Source organism: Podarcis raffonei, chromosome 6, assembly GCF_027172205.1.
Source record: "Podarcis raffonei isolate rPodRaf1 chromosome 6, rPodRaf1.pri, whole genome shotgun sequence".
In the NCBI taxonomy this organism is placed as follows: domain Eukaryota; kingdom Metazoa; phylum Chordata; class Lepidosauria; order Squamata; family Lacertidae; genus Podarcis; species Podarcis raffonei.
In genome coordinates this window covers 9,953,205-9,970,193 of record NC_070607.1, presented here as the reverse complement: position 1 = coordinate 9,970,193, position 16,989 = coordinate 9,953,205, and the positions used below count along the sequence as shown (strand labels likewise).

The 16,989-nt window shown below is 43.2% G+C and overlaps 1 protein-coding gene across 2 annotated transcripts in view; it reads left to right on the top strand.

Moving 5' to 3' along the window:
- KIFAP3 (kinesin associated protein 3) overlaps positions 1-16,989 on the top strand; it is a 72,815-nt gene that overhangs the window by 40,948 nt on the left and 14,878 nt on the right. For both annotated transcript variants that reach the window (XM_053391362.1, XM_053391361.1), the window contains exons 16-19: positions 2,235-2,333; positions 4,952-5,037; positions 8,391-8,580; positions 11,155-11,254. In XM_053391362.1, coding sequence (XP_053247337.1) covers positions 2,235-2,333; positions 4,952-5,037; positions 8,391-8,580; positions 11,155-11,254 — 475 coding nt within the window. The remainder of the gene's footprint in view (positions 1-2,234; positions 2,334-4,951; positions 5,038-8,390; positions 8,581-11,154; positions 11,255-16,989) is intronic.

The following is a 16,989-nucleotide window of genomic DNA, read 5'->3' as shown; positions in this document are numbered from 1 at the left end:
CCAGCTATTATTAATGTTTGGATCCATCTTCTTTTGACCTTGGACGAGCTAGAAATGGGGCTTGTACCTTCCCTCTATTATGCCCCATCTCTTTATTCTTCCCAACCCTTGCCTTTCCCCAAGCTAAAGAAGTTTTCCGTTGGCAAAGGAGAAGGGTTAATGATCTACAGAAGACTCCTTTCAGCTGTAACAAAAGGATGCATTGGTGAAAAGCAGCAGCTCACATGCGGGGCATGGCTTAGAGCTGAGAAAGGGACACATGTTCTCTGGAGAGCTGTTCTCAGTGCAGCTCAAAGGAGAGCAGAAACATCACTAACCCAGAACTGAGCTTCAGATGGTTTTGACGTGGGAATTCAGTGTGACTTTCGACACAGGACCAACCCCTCTGAGTCAGTAGGGCCCTGGGAACCACATATTTCAGGGGAGTGGCTACTACCAAAGCTGACCAGAATTTGAGGACCCCACCCTTCCACAAGTTATGGATTATTATTATTATTTTTTACTTGAGGAAGGGGGTGTCTAGTAGTGAAGAGGGTGTGGTGAATAAATTGGACTTTTCAAGTCTTCCTTATGAACACTCAAAAATCCCTTGAGATTTTTTGAGTTTTGAATTGGAACACTTTAAAAGCCCAATTTATCTTCAGGCCAATCTGGCACCGGTTCACACATTCCTGACTTTCCAGATGTGAGATGGACATGTAGATTAAGCCTGAAAACTGCACATTCTGTCTACTTCACGTCTTGAAACTTGCGACTGCTACTTTCCCTCTGCAAAGTGGTATCAGGGCATGAGGGATTAACAGGAGAGGAGAAATTTAGGAGGTGGGGGGGTGTCTAACCTTTCCCTTGCCTGCCATTTTCCACAGTTCTCTTCCTAGTGGTTTTTATTCCAACCTGTGCCTCCGTCACAAACACAGATCTGGGATGCCAGCTGGAAAATAAGTGGCAGGGGTGTGGAAAGTTGGCAAGAGCATGATTAAATTCCTTTCTCCAAACTGCCACTTCTGCCTACGCATTGCTTCTTGTTGGTGCTGCTTTGCTCAGGAAAAGTGGTGCCCAGATTTCCTAGATGTGGAGTCAGAGTGCAATGGATAGTCCTGTCCTAAAGGCAAGGAGAGTTGTGCTCCAAAGCCCTGGCTTCTGTCCTTAATGCAGGCAACCACCTCCATTGTCCACCTCTTCCTCCTTCAGAACTAGTTTAAAAAACAAACAAGGAGTCACTTTTTACTTCAAGCAGACCAGGTACTCCTAGTTTACAGTGAAACCTCAGTTCTCGAACATCTCTGTTGATGAGCAATTTGGAACCCGAACGCCGACAACCCAGAAGTAATTGCTTCCGTTTCTGAATGCGCCTCGGAATTCAGACAGCTTTCTCCATTTTTTCAATGGGTTTTGCTGGCCACCCTTTGATCTTCGGTTTTCAAACTTTTCGGAAGCCGAATGGTCTTTCAGAATGGATTATGTTCAAAAACTGAGGTTCCACTGTACAGTGGTATCTCGGGTTACATACGCTTCAGGTTACATACGCTCCAGGTTACAGACTCCACTAACCCAGAAATATTACCTCGGGTTAAGAGCTTTGCTTCAGGATGAGAACAGAAATCGTGCTCCTGCGGCACAGCGGCAGCAGGAGGCCCCATTAGCTAAAGTGGTGCTTCAGGTTAAGAACAGTTTCAGGTTAAGAATGGACCTCCAGAATGAATTAAGTACTTAACCCGAGGTACCACTATATTTGCTTTGAGCTAGACCAGGTAGCAGAGCTATTTGGATTTAGAGAGTGGGATTTTCACTTTTTTTTTTATGGAAGTGGCCTGAGCAAAGACAATTCTTGGGGTTAAGTGGGTGAAGCAAAGCAGTGTGCTAACTCAGAGTGCATATCTTCCAAATTTCCAAAAGTATAATAGGGTGGAAAGATTGGTAGCATATTCTGCCCTCCCCCCACCCCCCAAAGCGAGAAGAATATATAGAAAGCTGTAGAAAGTAGCGGCATTGAGTTCCTTCCAATGCAGGATGTCCCTTGGAATTATAAGCACACGCTTTTTCCCTTCTGTAAGTAGCTCTGGAGGATCTTCAGACAAATGCCACTCCTGAACTTTGGTTAAAACTGGTATGTTTTTAGAGTATATGTTCGTGTGGATTATGATCTAGAAAATTTAATGCATCATCTTCATGATTAAATGCTAGTAATTGGGGATTTAAAGTTTGACGGGGCAATTCTTTTTCCATTTGTATAGCTCAGCAAGAAGACGACGAGTTTGTGTGCCAAATCATTTATGTGTTTTACCAGATGGTCTTCCATCAAGCCACTAGAGATGTCATAATCAAGGAGACTCGTATCCTTCTTCTATAGATCAAATAGTCCTGCTGCGGTGCTTTTATTGGTTCTACAGAATATGCAGAAGCTCATATTTCAAGGTAGCTTCACTATAGGTTCACCACAGACCATGCAGTTCTATTTGAAATTGAATTGCTTTGTATTTTAAAGGTAAAGGTATCTCTGACCGTTAGGTCCAGTCACAGATGACTCTGGGGTTGCACGCTCATCTCGCTCTATAGGCTGAGGGAGCCGGCATTTGTCCTCAGACAGCTTCCGGGTCATGTGGCCAGCATGACTAAGCCACTTCTGGCGAACCAGAACAGTGCACAGAAATGCCGTTTACCTTCCCACCAGAGCGATACCTATTTATCTACTTGCACTTTGACGTGCTTTCAAACTGCTAGGTTGGCAGGAGCTGAGACCGAACAATGGGAGCTCACCCCGTCGCGGGGATTTGAACTGCTGACCTGACCGGCAAGCCCAGGAGACTCAGTGGTTTAGACCACAGCGGCACCCGCGTCCGCTTTGTATTTTAGGATCTTTTTTTAAACAAAAAACAACAACCATTTTCTAGAGATGCAGTGAAGCAATTGAAGCTAATATTGGTGTTGTCTCTTAAGCTGCTATTTATTGAGGAGGAGTAACTCCTTTGTGGGGTTACTAGTTTGGTCCTGCCAGGATTCCTGTGCCTTCCCAGGGGCAATGTAATGACTGCAGCCATGCCTACCACGGAGATGCAGTGACGGTGAAAGTGTATTTGTTACTCTTCTGTGTGTCATGCAGCTTTCTTAACAACAGGAGCTCTGCAAAAGCGAAAGGGCTGGCAATCCAATTATTCTGTGTTGCCTTCAGAAATGGCCCCACTTCACAGCTGTGTTTCTGTTCTTAGAAGGGATAGCAAAGGAAAGAACATGCCTTCTCCTCTTCTGTCCACCCCCATCCCTGTCACTAATCTTGGATGTCTTCATTCACAACAGGAGGAGAGGCAGTAGGTGGTCAGTTTCAAAGGATGATGGCAGGAATAGCTGTGGTTTTTGATCTGTAGTTTTTGTTTCCAAAGCTTCTGCTGCTGCTGCTCTTCTGTGAACTCTGCTGCTGACGCTGCATGGGATCATAGCTATGGGTGGTATTCCGTTCAGTTTTACTCAGAGTAGACCAATTGAAATTACATTAGTAATGTACATTTCATTGAGTCTGTTCCGAGTGAATCTTAGTTGAATGTCACAGTATGTTATAACACTCATTTTTGCTCTGGAATAGAAGTTGTTTAGTGTAGTCAGGTCATAGAATGAGCTTATTAGCATGTGTGCTAAACCATCTCCATAACAACTGTAATTTTTTTTTGTATCCATAAACATTTACATGACTTTTTAGTAAGGCTGCAAGCTTTAATAAAATGTTCATATGGTCTGAGCTTAATGGGTGGTGCTGGGAACATGTACATATGCAAAACAAATGGCTGTTCTTTCCGTTTTGCATGTGATGCTAGCATATCTTTATGCTTTCAAAATCAGTTACTGTGGGAGTTGATGTAATAGGGGATTAGAGAATGATCTGTATTCCTGCTCTCCAAATGTGATGAAAAGAAACACCTGATGGTTGTTTCTCCTTCTAGCATTGTTAATAGCAAGTCTATCTCCACTTAAAAAGCACACTCCCTTTTCTTTAGAGTTCTCAGTAAAGGTAAAGAGACCCCTGACCATTAGGTCCAGTCGTGGCCGACTCTGGGGTTGCGGCGCTCATCTCGCTTTATTGGCCGAGGGAGCTGGCGTACAGCTTCCAGGTCATGTGGCCAGCATGACTAAGCCGCTTCTGGCGAACCAGAGCAGCGCACGGAAACGCCATTTACCTTCCCGCCGGAGCGGTACCTATTTATCTACTTGCACTTTGACGTGCTTTTGAAGCAGGAGCAGGGACTGAGCAACGGGAGCTCACCCCGTCGCGGGGATTCGAACCGCCAGCCTTCTGATCGGCAAGTCCTAGGCTCTGTGGTTTAACCCACAGCGCCACCCACGTCTCAGTAATTTAATGTTAACAGATGTGTGTTTCTTCCAAACCTTATGAAGATGGTTGAACGAGCTGGGGATGTTTAGCCTGGAAAAGGGGAGACTAGGGAGAGATAGGTTAGCCATCTTCAAATACCTTAAGGGCTGTCACATGGAGGATGGGGCAAGCTTGTTTACTTCTGCTCTGACAGGTAGGACTTGAACCAATGGCTTCAAGTTACAAGAAAGGAGATTCTGACTCAATATTAGGAAGAATTTTCTGACAGTGAGAGCTGTTAGACGGTGGAACAGTCTCCCTCAGGAGGTGATGGACGCGCTTTCCTTGGAGATTTTAAGCAGATGTTCGATGGCCATCTGTCATGGATGCTTTAGTTGAGATTCCTGCATTGCAGGGGGTTAGACTAGATGATGCTTGAGGTCCCTTCCAACTCTGCAATTCTGTGATTTATTTAAATTATTTCTTACCTACCCTTCACCACAAGGTTCCAGAATGAATTTAAAATGCTATGTTAAAATAAGTTTGAAACAGTTTCTTCACCCCTGGCATACACTGTTCACACCAAAATTGTATACAACACTATTTGGAGGCATCCATAATTGCTTTACGTCCTTAACTATGTCTTTGTAGAGGCTCCAGCATATCTTATAGACCTGATGCATGATAAAAATGCTGAGATCCGTAAAGTCTGTGACAATACACTGGATATAATAGCAGTAAGTGACTTTTTACTTTCTTCCTTCTGAGTATTAATGAAAATGACAAGCACCTTTTTTTCTGAAAAGCAGTAGTATTTTCTGACGTGTGACTGAAAATTATGTCAATTGTGTTGCAAATACGTTTCAGTAAAATTTGTTCCTCATATTTTACTCAGTTATTTTTGCTTCCGAAATTATAAGTGCATTCAGAGAACACAGGATTGGTGGGGTCCTTTATTATGTGTTGCCTTATGAAGCTTCTTTGCTAGGTTATATGATTTTAAAAAAACAATTCAGTGTGTTTATTTTAAGGTGCATTCTCCGGGCTTATATGGTGAATATTTTCTTATAAAAGAATAATTGTTATACCATGTGGATCAGATCAGATTGAAATAGTAGGCAGAAACAGCAAGTCCTGTGCACTGAAATACTGCCCTGAATGTCTGTGTGCATAAAAACGGGTAAACTCTATTTTTTCAGATTATTTTTTTAGATGCAAGTGCGTACTTCAAATGACTGTTTACAGTATTTTAAGACTTGGAGATTTTAATGGATGCAAAATCATACTTATAGTCCTAAAAAATACTTAATTTACCCTTGAGAGGAAGTGGCGATCAGTGGTGTTTTGTAACATTTTTGAATGTATGCAGTTCCCCACACCTGGATTATTTCACCTGTTTAGTACTATGATATATTTCATGAAAATAAATGTTTCATATTTAGTAAGGCAGAGCTGTTTCTCCTAGACTTTGGGTTATTTCTGTAGGTCATTCCTGTATAAGTATTTGCACATAGCATGGTTGCGTCCCCTCTGTGGCTTTTCCGGGCCCCCTCTGTCCCCCATCTTCTGGCTCTGGTAGCAGCTTACTGAGCCTGTGGCGATTGCCATATTGCCGGCATTTTCTCTCTTCAGAACCTGGATGTTCTACTCAAATCCGCTCTGCGGCAATTAAAGCGGCGAAAGCTTTGGAACCGATTTTAGGGCTGGGAAAAAATGGGGTGTGACTATTTATGCAGTAGCAACAATTATGCGATGAAATACGGTAGTTTCAGAATGTAATGTACCATCTCCACAGTGTGTCTTCACAATATATTTACAAGTCCGACTTGTCTCTCCATTTCAACTGTACTTTATTGCCACAGGGCAGATAATAATACTACATCAGCCTAATTTGTTGGACAAATTGTGGTTAGAAGCTATGTGTTGGCACCGTTTAAGATAAATAACCCCAAGAAGTAAAATTCAAGGTGGCAGTTTTGTGATACAATCCTAGTGGTTTCAGGCATATTGTGTCTTGCCACAGTAGCTGTAAGCTTATGTAATGTGCAAAGATATGTATGGCTGTATAACATTTCAAGTGGATTTTTTTTTTGCTGTGCTTCCAACTTTCTGCTTTGCAGCTTTAATTTAGTTGAGCAGTTGTCTTTAATGAACCTTATTACTGACCAGATTAAGGACCTGCCACATTAAAGAAAAAAAGGGAATCTGTTTTCCATCAGACACAGCAAAACACAGAACAGATTTATATAGTTCTCTCTTAGCATCGAGTATTTTAATTAGATAAAAGGTGTGACGGAAACCAGTGACAAAGAGGACCCCGATGGATAGCACCCAGATTTTGAGAGGCTACTTAATGCTTCATAATATGTCAGTGGTTTAGTACTCTAGGGAAAGATTTAGTCGTTCAAAAAGGATGGCACATACCCTGCAGAAATAATTTGTGTATTTTCCACGATGAAGGTGCTAATAAAGGTAGAGGACAATAACAAGAACTGACTAAACTTGCAGCAGAGGGAAGAACAGTATTTTCACTGCTATACATGCTCAAACAATGGTCTTGCCTCCCATGTTCTTATCTTCTGTTTTGGCTATTTGTCAGAAATCTTCACTCATCTGATTCAGAAGGCTTGAAGTCCCCCCCCACTTCAACCCTGCTTTCTGTGGGAATTATCTATGTCAGAGGTTCCCAAACTTATTTGGCCTACTGTCCCCTTTTCAAAAAAAATTACTCTGCATCCTGCCCCGTAAATCTACCTTCTTTAGGCGAACAAACAGAAATATGCAGTGACAAATTTGCATTCTTTTATGTATCTTTATTTCTACCTACGTCGTACCGCACTACGTCCTATGTCCTCCATGCTTGATCTGCACACACCCCACCCGCCAGACCTCTGTGACTGCTCCTTTCCTTATCCCCATGACTGATCTCCAGTTTCAGACATTGCGATATATCGGAATATCACAATGTTTAACTGCTGATGTATCACAATGTTGAAAACCAGATATTGCTCAACCCTAGTCTGTTTTTTTTAGTATGCTTAAAATCCTTTGCTTATAAGGGGCTACCCCACATTTTGTCCATAAAATTGCTTTGCAGAGGTAACTACCAAAGAGTTATCAAAATTTACCAGAGTAGGGGGTCCATGGCTTGGGTTTTGAAAAATAGGGGGTCCTCAGTAATTGGTTAATTAGGAACCACTGTCCTACAACATCGGACGTGCAGATGAAACATGTACGAACAGATTTTCAAAACTTGGCGAGGAGGTGGACTAGGCCCCAGGACCAGAGTCAAGCCTGCCTGTTCAGTCCAATCTTCCCCAGGGGTGGGGCCAGCGCTGCAGCTCACCTGCCATTGGCCAAATAGGCAAGCAAGCTGTGACCCACTTCTTGGGCCTGGGTGAAGCCAAAAAGTGTTCACCCCAACCCAGGAAAATCCCTCCCTCCAGCACAACCATCAGATCCAGGGGGGAGCATTGTTGCCATCTTGCAACAGCGCCCGACCTGGCGGTGTCATTACACAACAGGCAAAACATGTATGAACTGTTTTTCAAAATTCTATTCTTTATGCTTCCGCCACCTCCTTATTTTTATTTAATGCCCCCAATTGCACTTGAGGCTTCTACTGCTCCCCTGGATTGTTCCATCACACCCCCCCAAGGAGGCATTATTGCCAACTTTGGGAAACACTGATCTTTGTGATCAAGTTCCCCATGGGGTCCTCAGCTGCGCAGCCAATCCAGCCACTTCTGTACCTGCTCCAAACTGGACAACAAGTTAGGGGGAAATGGCCTCATGGCACAAATTTGGCCTAGGGGCTGGAGGTTCTCCCCACACTTTAAACAAACTGCAAGCAGCAAGCTGAGAACAAAACATTGGCTTTTGCTCATGATTTGTTGGCAGAAAAGTAAAACTTGAGCCTGGGTTCACACAAAATTACAAGCCAGAGTCTTGTGGGAAGCGTATTGATTTTAGCTTTTAAGGTGCCTTTTTAAATTGCCTATCCAAGAAATTGAATTGCAAAAGTGAAGAACTAATAACAGTTTTTACTTTAAGGCTAGCTATTATTAAAGCCATTAAATCTCCCTAACAGGAATATGATGAGGAATGGGCCAAGAAGATCCAGAGTGAGAAGTTTCGATGGCACAACTCTCAGTGGCTGGAAATGGTGGAAAGTCGGCAGATGGATGAAAATGAACAGTACTTGTATGGGGATGACCGCATTGAGCCGTATATTCACGAAGGGGACATTCTTGAAAGGCCTGATCTTTACTACAATGCTGGTAAGGCAGATACAGATAACATAAACTTCCCCACTGCACCAGCTCCCTGCAAGCATTTCATGGAGTTGATTCCCAGTACACCCAATCTTACAGAGAGGTTCAGCTAAAGTTAAGATATTTTGCTGGGAAAGAAAAAAATGTTGGATTACTTTAAGTTTGTTATTATAGGTAGCTGAACGCATGTTTAGCAACTGGCATAAGTTCAGAATTCATATAGTTTTTACAGTGATAAAGTTAAATGAATACATGCACCATTATTGTACGATGCAATCACGTTGCTTTTGATATGTATATTAATGTGCTTTACTTGGAGTAGACCCACTGAAATTAATTGACCATGGTCACGTTCATTAATTACATTGGGTCTGCTCTGCATAAAACTTAGTTGAATACCACCCCGTATCTCTAATACTACATGTTAAAAGGATTAATTTTTAAGAGCGATCAGTTTGATAGGCAATGTTTTCCTTTCAAAATGTATTTTAGTACAGTGATACAGTAATACCTCCACGAATGTCTGCCTCGTCTAGTGTCCATTCCGGCAAATGTCCGCAGCAAACCCGGAAGTACCAGAACAGGTTACTTCCGGGTTTGCCACTCACGCATGTGCAGAAGCGCAAACCGCTCCACGCACTTGCGCAGACGCGGCACATTGCCCTGCGTCCTTTTCGGCTAGCGGCCGGGGCTCCGGAATGGATCCCTGCCGCAAAACAAGGTACGACTGTACCTCGGTTTAAGAATAGCCCTGTTTAAGAACCACAGTGGACGCTCGGGTTGCGAAGGTGATCCGTGCGGGAGGCACGTTCGCAACCCGCAGCGTTTGCAACCCGACCTGCATGTCTGCGCAAAGCGTGATTTAGCATTTCTGTGCATGTGCGAGCGCCAAAACCCGGAGGTAACCCGTTCCAGTACTTCCGGGTTCGGCGCGGTGCACAACCCGGAAACGTGCAACCTGAAGCGTCTGCAACCCAAGGTATGACTGTATTCAGTTTACGAACTCTGCAAAACTGGAAGTAGTGTCCCGGTTTGCGAACTTTACCTCTGTCTAAGAACGGAATCCGAACGGTGGAAGGGCACCAGTGGTGGGAGGCCTCATTAGGGAAACCATGCCTCGGTTTAAGAACAGTTTTGGTTTAAGAACGGACTTCAAGAACGGATTAAGTTCATAAACCAAGGTACCACTGTATATAAAAGAGGCATTGGATTTTCAATACATTCTCAAAAGCCTGTGGAAGGAGATCTTGATTCCCCGCCCCCAAAGGAATGGTATAATAATAGTTTTGTCAGTTGCCTCCTGCAAAACACTCTTGTGTTACTTAACTGGGATGGGGCAGAGCATGATGGCAGTGACGTTGGGGTGGTGTGACTGCAACAGTGGGAGCACTGGATTGGCTGTGGCAGTGTGCCCTTGCCACCTCAACTGCACCTCTGCCCTACCCCCCCCATCATGTTGGTAAGCACATTGGGTATGCACCCCCCCCCAATTCTTGCTTTGATTCTGAGTCTTAGTTGTGAAAGATATTGGACCTGCAGGTAATTGATACGCAAAAGGAATTGAGACTCACTGAGAGCAAAACTGAGCTGTGAAGACACCCACCTGCTACGTACTAAAAGCCCCAACTATAGCATTGGTCAGTGCAGTTGAAATGAGATGGTGTTGCTGCGAACAAAATCTTGCCTCTCAGTTGCTCACTCTTACTCACCACCTTCTTTGTCACACCTTGTTTATGCTGAAAGCTTTCTTCGGGATCTCTGCGTTGCAAGGGAATTTGCGTTTATTTACTACAGCGTCCATTTGTGCTTAATTTAGGGTAGAAACCATGTGGATCTGTTTATCTACTGCTTAGTAATGAAATTGTAGCCATCCCCTGTTGGCCTGTTCTTTAGATGCAAATTGCAATTGTGGGAAATAGCAGTCTAATGCAGAGGTAGGCCAGTTAAGGGCCGTGGGCCAGGTGTGGCCCAATCGCCTTCTCAATCCGGCCCGCGGACAGTCCGCGAATCAGCATGTTTTTACATGAGTAGAATGTGTCCTTTTATTTAAAATGCATCTCTGGGTTATTTGTGGGGCCTGCCTGGTGTTTTTACATGAGTAGAATGTGTCCTTTTATTTAAAATGCATCTCTGGGTTATTTGTGGGGCATAGGAATTCGTTCATTCCCCCCCCCCCCCAAAAAAAAATATAGTCCGGCCCACCACATGGTCTGAGGGACGGTGGACCGGCCCACGGCTGAAAAAGGTTGCTGACCCCTGGTCTAATGGGAATTGGTTTAAATTGTTTATATTGATAACGCTGGGACTGAATTTTCACAAGTTTGCCAAGACTTCCTAGAGTATGGTAGGGTAGTGGTCAAAGGGTCAGACTAGGTTCTGGGAGACTAAATCCCCTCTCAGGCTTGAAGGTGACCTCAGGACAGTCCCTATGTCCCAACTTAACCTACCTTGTTGTGAGAATGAAATGAAGAAGCATATACACCACCTTGAGCTCTTTGGAGGAATGGTGGGATGTAAATGTAATATTAAATAAAAATGAATAAACAGCACACTCAGCCTCTACCTCTTCTCTTTATATAGAGGGACTGATAGCACATGATGGAGCAGTGAGTCCTGATTTCTTCGGTGATTACCACCTTCAGAATGGAGACCTTGTGGGTCAGCATCATTTCTCCAGCAGGTAAATTGATTCTGCAAAAGGCTAAGCTTATCTTAATTCGAACGTTATCAATGTCACATCTTAAGCTTTGGATTTGTCCGTTTTCAAACACGTGTTTCAGGGTAGGTGCGATTCTGTACCCCATCTCTGCTGCCTGAGGGGCTGTAGGATTTGGTGGGAGCCCTATGTCAGGAGAATATGGCAGCCATTCTCTTTCTGTACAGTGGTACCTCAGGATGCGAACAGGATCCGTTCCGGAGCCCCGTTCGCATCCTGAACGGAACACAAGACGCGACGGCGTGTCTGCACGTGCATGGGTCGCATTTCGCCGCTTCCGCGCATGCGCGTGACATCATTTTGAGCTTCTGCGCATGCACGAGCGGCGAAACCCGGAAGTAACATGCTCTGTTACTTCTGGGTTGCCGCGGAGCGCAACTCGAACGCGCTCAACCCGAAGCGCATTCAACTTGAGGTATGACTGTATCTCTCCAGCCCCCCAGTGCATGACGGAGTATAATTGTCAAGTCAAGCCACTTTTAAAAAGCATAATATGGGAACAAAGCTGCAAAGTAGAAACCATTCACCAAACTTTACCATTTTGTCATGTTGGAAGCCCCAGCTGTCATTTGAATCCTGGGTTTCTTCTAACAGATTGGTATAACAAAGTATTTCTGATAGCTTCCCAAAATCAATAAAATAGAACACAAAACCAGACCACACAATTATTTCCATGTTGCGACAGGCATTGTTATTTGGAAACTGGTCTGTATTTGGAGTTTTGATTTACTTAACAGAGATGGTTTCAGTAATTTTAAATGAGTTGTTAAATATAAATTTCTCTACTGCTGTTATTATTTTTTAACTAAAACCTTCCTACCTAACGGACAGCATTATTGCTGATGCCCTGGGCTCCAAAAAGCCACTCAGAGTAATTTTAAGCATTGAGCTGAAATGGGTGGTAGTGCAACCCTTTCTTCTACAAAACGACCCTCCCTTTAGTGATTTTCCACATCCTTTTAAGAGCGGCTCTTCGCTAGAGTGTGTCATGGAAGAGAGGATGGGCTTTGTCATTGATGGTGTGCTCTCCCGTCCAGCCACACACCTGATTAAGTTAAGTGAGATGTGAATGAGAAGACACATTCAGAAGTGCATCTCCCTGTGTATATCTTAGCTCGTGTAGCCATGTGTGTTATATGCTTCTAGATCAAGGCAGATGCTGTTGAGTACAATAAAAGGGCAACTGCATTGTAGCAAAACAAAATGTTTCCCGCATGCCTTTTGCAATCAGTGGGAGGGCTTTTTTGCCCCTAGTTGAGTTATTGCAATATTAGATCTGGCTGGCTGTGTACCGCCAGGAAAAGTGAACCTTGATTGGCTGAGATCACAAGAAGCAACGTTTAAATGGTAGAAAAGCAACCATATGCATCACTGAAAAGAGATGCAAAAGATCACTAAGCTAGGGCTATTTTCCCTAGAGCTTCTAAAATCACTCAGAAGCACACTTTTCATCTTGAAAATTTAATATCAAAAAAATCCATTGCCGCACTAGTTTTTTCAGAAATGTGTGTCTGCACCTCTCCTGTCTCTTCCACTCTGATCATGTGCCAACTTTTCTGCGAAGACCAAGTAGGTGAACTTTGATTTTGCAACAGATTTGGCATTGCTTCTTTGCTGGAATTATGGAACACCTTTTATTTAGGAGACATGTTTGTGAAATAAAGAGATGGGTTTGGAAGGTATCCCTTTGAACAGTGCATAAACAAACTGTAGTATTTTCTTCAGTAAGACAAGTCTGGGAGAAGTGCATTGTATGTGAATATTTCCTAACAAGAGAATGTCACACAAAGGAAGAATGTAGCTGGTAAGAAATGGCACTGGAACTTTTTCCGGGAATACTACAACCTGGAGCTGCTTTAAAATTTAGGTATAGAAATGTGAAAGCCCTGAGAGCTGAACTGCCTTTACGTGTTTTATTTTAGACACCTAAATTGCCAACCAAATAAATATTACTATTTACTAGAGGAATTTGAGCATGGAAGTATGCAAACTAGCTTATGGAGTCTTGAAAGTGAGGTTCACAGATCTGTATTTTTATTTATGGCCCATTCAGATGACAGATTTCAGCAGGCAATAATCCATCATGATCACTAAGGTCCCTCTTGGCTGTATATTCTTATGAAAGATGATGATGGCTGCAATCTGGCTTGGTGTGTGTGTGTGTGTGTGTGTGTGTGTGTGTGTGTAACATCTTGTCTGTTTGCCAAATGAGGCCCTTTTCTTCAGCTGTGAAAAAGCAAGTTGTCCTCACACGAAAGTTACAGTTGCTTTCAGGACCTCGAATGCAAACGAATACAGTGGTACCTCGGGTTACATACGCTTAAGGTTACAGACTCTGCAAACCCAGAAATAGTACCTCGGGTTAAGAACTTTGCTTCAGGATGAGAACGGAAACTGTGCTCTGGCGACGCGTCAGCAGCAGGAGGCCCCATTAACTAAAGTGGTGCTTCAGGTTAAGAACAGTTTCAGGTTAAGTACGGACCTCCGGAACGAATTAAGTACTTAACCCGAGGTACCACTGTATATAAAAAGACATCCTGAAAACAGATGCATTTTGGTCCCTTGCACTGTAGAGACCAAGTAGCATTAGTGCTGAGGGCCCTTTTAACCAAACCTTTTACATTCTACAAAAGTGCCTCACAGTTTTGGTAGATTTAAGGAGATGTGTGAGAAAAGGCACAACATTCCTCTCCTTTCCAGTGGCCGCTTAGAGCTGTGATACACACTTAGGCCCCTCCCCTTCTCTTGCCTGCCAGGTGGAAGAGAGATCGTGATGTGCATCGTTCAGCATGAAAAGCTGGCATCTTTTGGCAGAATCTCCCTCCCTCTCCACTCTTAAAAAAAATTAAAAATCCCATGGCAGCATTTGCACTGTAAAACGAACCCTGTGAAAATTCAGTGCAGTGCTAAATTCACATAGCTAACATTTAAAAGGGGGTTTTAGGTATCTGATACATAATTATTCATATACTGTGCTATACGGAGGCCTCTCAGATGCAGAAAATAGTAATGAAAGAGCCCCACCCAACTCAAGTCAAAACCAGTCAAATACTTGCAAAACATCAAGGATTTTTGCAAGTGTTCAACAGCAATGCTCACAAAGGTACCGATCATTCTTGTGGGTCTCTTCCTTACCCTGCCAAATCTTTCTCCGTTCCTCACCTCCAAACAATACAACATTGTTCTGTGTATATTTAGGCATCATTTCCTGCTTGGAAATTATTATCATTAAATTTATTTACCACCCTTCATTTGAGGATCACCTGGATCACTGAATTTGCAATACAGTTTGTACTATAGGAATGACGATAAATTCCCCTCTTGAGCATTCTCCAAAGCACCATTTCAAGCTCAAAAACTGAATAGGTAACCCCATCAGTGAGCCCTCGCTGCTGCTGGTTTCCCCTTCTCACAATGTATCAGCACACAAATGCTTCGAATGGGACTGGCAAGTTGTTGCATAGGCACAGCTGTGATGTTATGATAATTATGCTGCAATATTGCTAATGTTCAATAATATATGACTTACTGATAAAATTGTAGCTTTTCTGCCAAATATTAGAATTGGGGCAGCATAGTAGGATATATGCACAAAACCTGTGTTATGATTTTCCAGTGCATTCCTTCTTTCTGGGAATACTTCTTATATGGTTATCCGCAGAGCTATTCGTAAGACAAAAACTACCTAATTGAAAACATGTTCTGCTGCAAAAACTCCGTTTCACATAGCAAAGGAGGGGGAGACAGTGATTTGCTTGAAAGAATAGACAGCAGCATTTGGGTAGTGAATCCCAGTTTTCAGACATGTGTCATTACAGTTTTGAACTTCTTGGCGCCAGAAGCCAGGATTTCCTGATGTTTGAGCTTGATGTAAAATGCATTAGTGCTCTGGGGCATGAACAGCAGAATTGCTATTCTCCAGCGTTCGGAGTTCAACTGCCCATCTCTTCAAATCTGACTTGGTGTTGGAAGTTAAAATCATACTTAATAGGAAGGCTAATTAAAAATAATTGCAGAAAGGCGGGATTCTCTTATATAGTGTGCATTTCATTCATTCCATAATATCATTCTAGGGCATTTTAATGCTTAACTGTTTACAACCTAATAAGAATCGTATGTTTCTGTGCTTGAGGCTTCCCCTTCTCAATTTGAGAAACACTTTCAGCATTTCATCAGCTGTTACTGCATTTAACACAGTACTACCACACACATGTTTCTCGCTGTCTTTTGGTTCTTTATTAGATAACTTCCATAAAATAACTTTACCCAGGGTTTGTAACTTTGGGCTGCCCTTGTATCCAAGCCAAATATTTTAGCCACCACCCCTTAACACAGTAGTATAGTGGCAAATTCAGAAGTGCAGGGTTCATGATAGTCACGCCTCACCCCCTGCCAGCCATGTCTCCTTCTAAGACTACAATAAAAATGAGCTTTCAGTCTTTTACTTTGTTTGGAGTTCTGTTGAACTCCAGTGCTGGATGAGGGTAGTATTGCTTTCTGAAGTTCAGCAAGAAGACGATGATGATAAACAGAAAAAAATGTGGGTTTTTTGCACAAAATAAAGCACAACTCAAAAGCGCAAGTCTCACAGACACACTCAGAACAAAAGTGTGTTTTGCTTTATTTTGCAGAGCAGAGTAATGCAGTTTTCAAAAGTTTGACTAATGCAGCCCCCAAGTGAAAAATACAGGGTAGTGATATAAATGCGCATAAATGAAAAGCCCTGCAATTTCAGAATAACAGGGTCCTTGCCAAAGTAATAGCAATTTTGCTTTCAAATGAATCCAGTTTCAAACACTTCTCAGGAGAATGGAGGGGGGAGGGAAGGAGAAAACGGAGAAAATAATTTTCAGATAGCCAAGGAAAATCATAGCCAGAGTAGTCCCTTGTTCTAACTAAGTCATTGGTTGATGCTTCACACAGCTAAAACAGGCTAACCATGTACAGTGGAACCTCGGGTTGCGAACTTTGCCCCGGGATGCGAGCGGAAGTCACACGGCGGCAGCGGGAGGCCCCATAGGTGAAAGTGTGCCTCATGTTAAGAATGGTTTTGGGTTAAGAATGGACCTCCAGAACGAATTAAGTTCATAACCGGAGGTACCACTGTAGAAGGGTAGAAGGAAAAATGTAGGAGCCACAGCCACCCCAGTGGTAGGTGAAAAAGCAAATAAAATAAATTTGCTCAACCCAGGCCTTTCAGCACAAATGGGCTAGAAGATCCATTTGAGAACCAGTGTAGTGTAGAGAGACTTACCGATCAAAAGGTCGGTGGTTCAAATCCCCACGACGGGGTGAGCTCCCATTGCTCGGTCCCTGCTCCTGCCAACCTAGCAGTTCGAAAGCACATCAAGTGCAAGTAGATAAATAGGTACCACTCTGGCAGGACGGTAAATGACATTTCTGTGCGCTGTTTTGGTTTCGCCAGAAGCGGCTTAGTCATGCTGGCCACATGACCCAGAAAAACTGTCTGTGGACAAACGTCGGCTCCCTCGGCCAGTAAAGCAAGATGAGCGCTGCAACCCCAGAGTCGTTCGCGACTGGACTTAAAAGTCAGGGATCCCTTTACCTTTATAGTGTAGTATTTAGTGTTGGACTGGGACCTGGGTGGTATTTAGTTTAAATTTGAAATGCTCATTGCAAAGGCATTGTGTTCCATTTGTGAATGGAGGTTTTAAAGTAAAGTTAGTGATTTTTGGGGT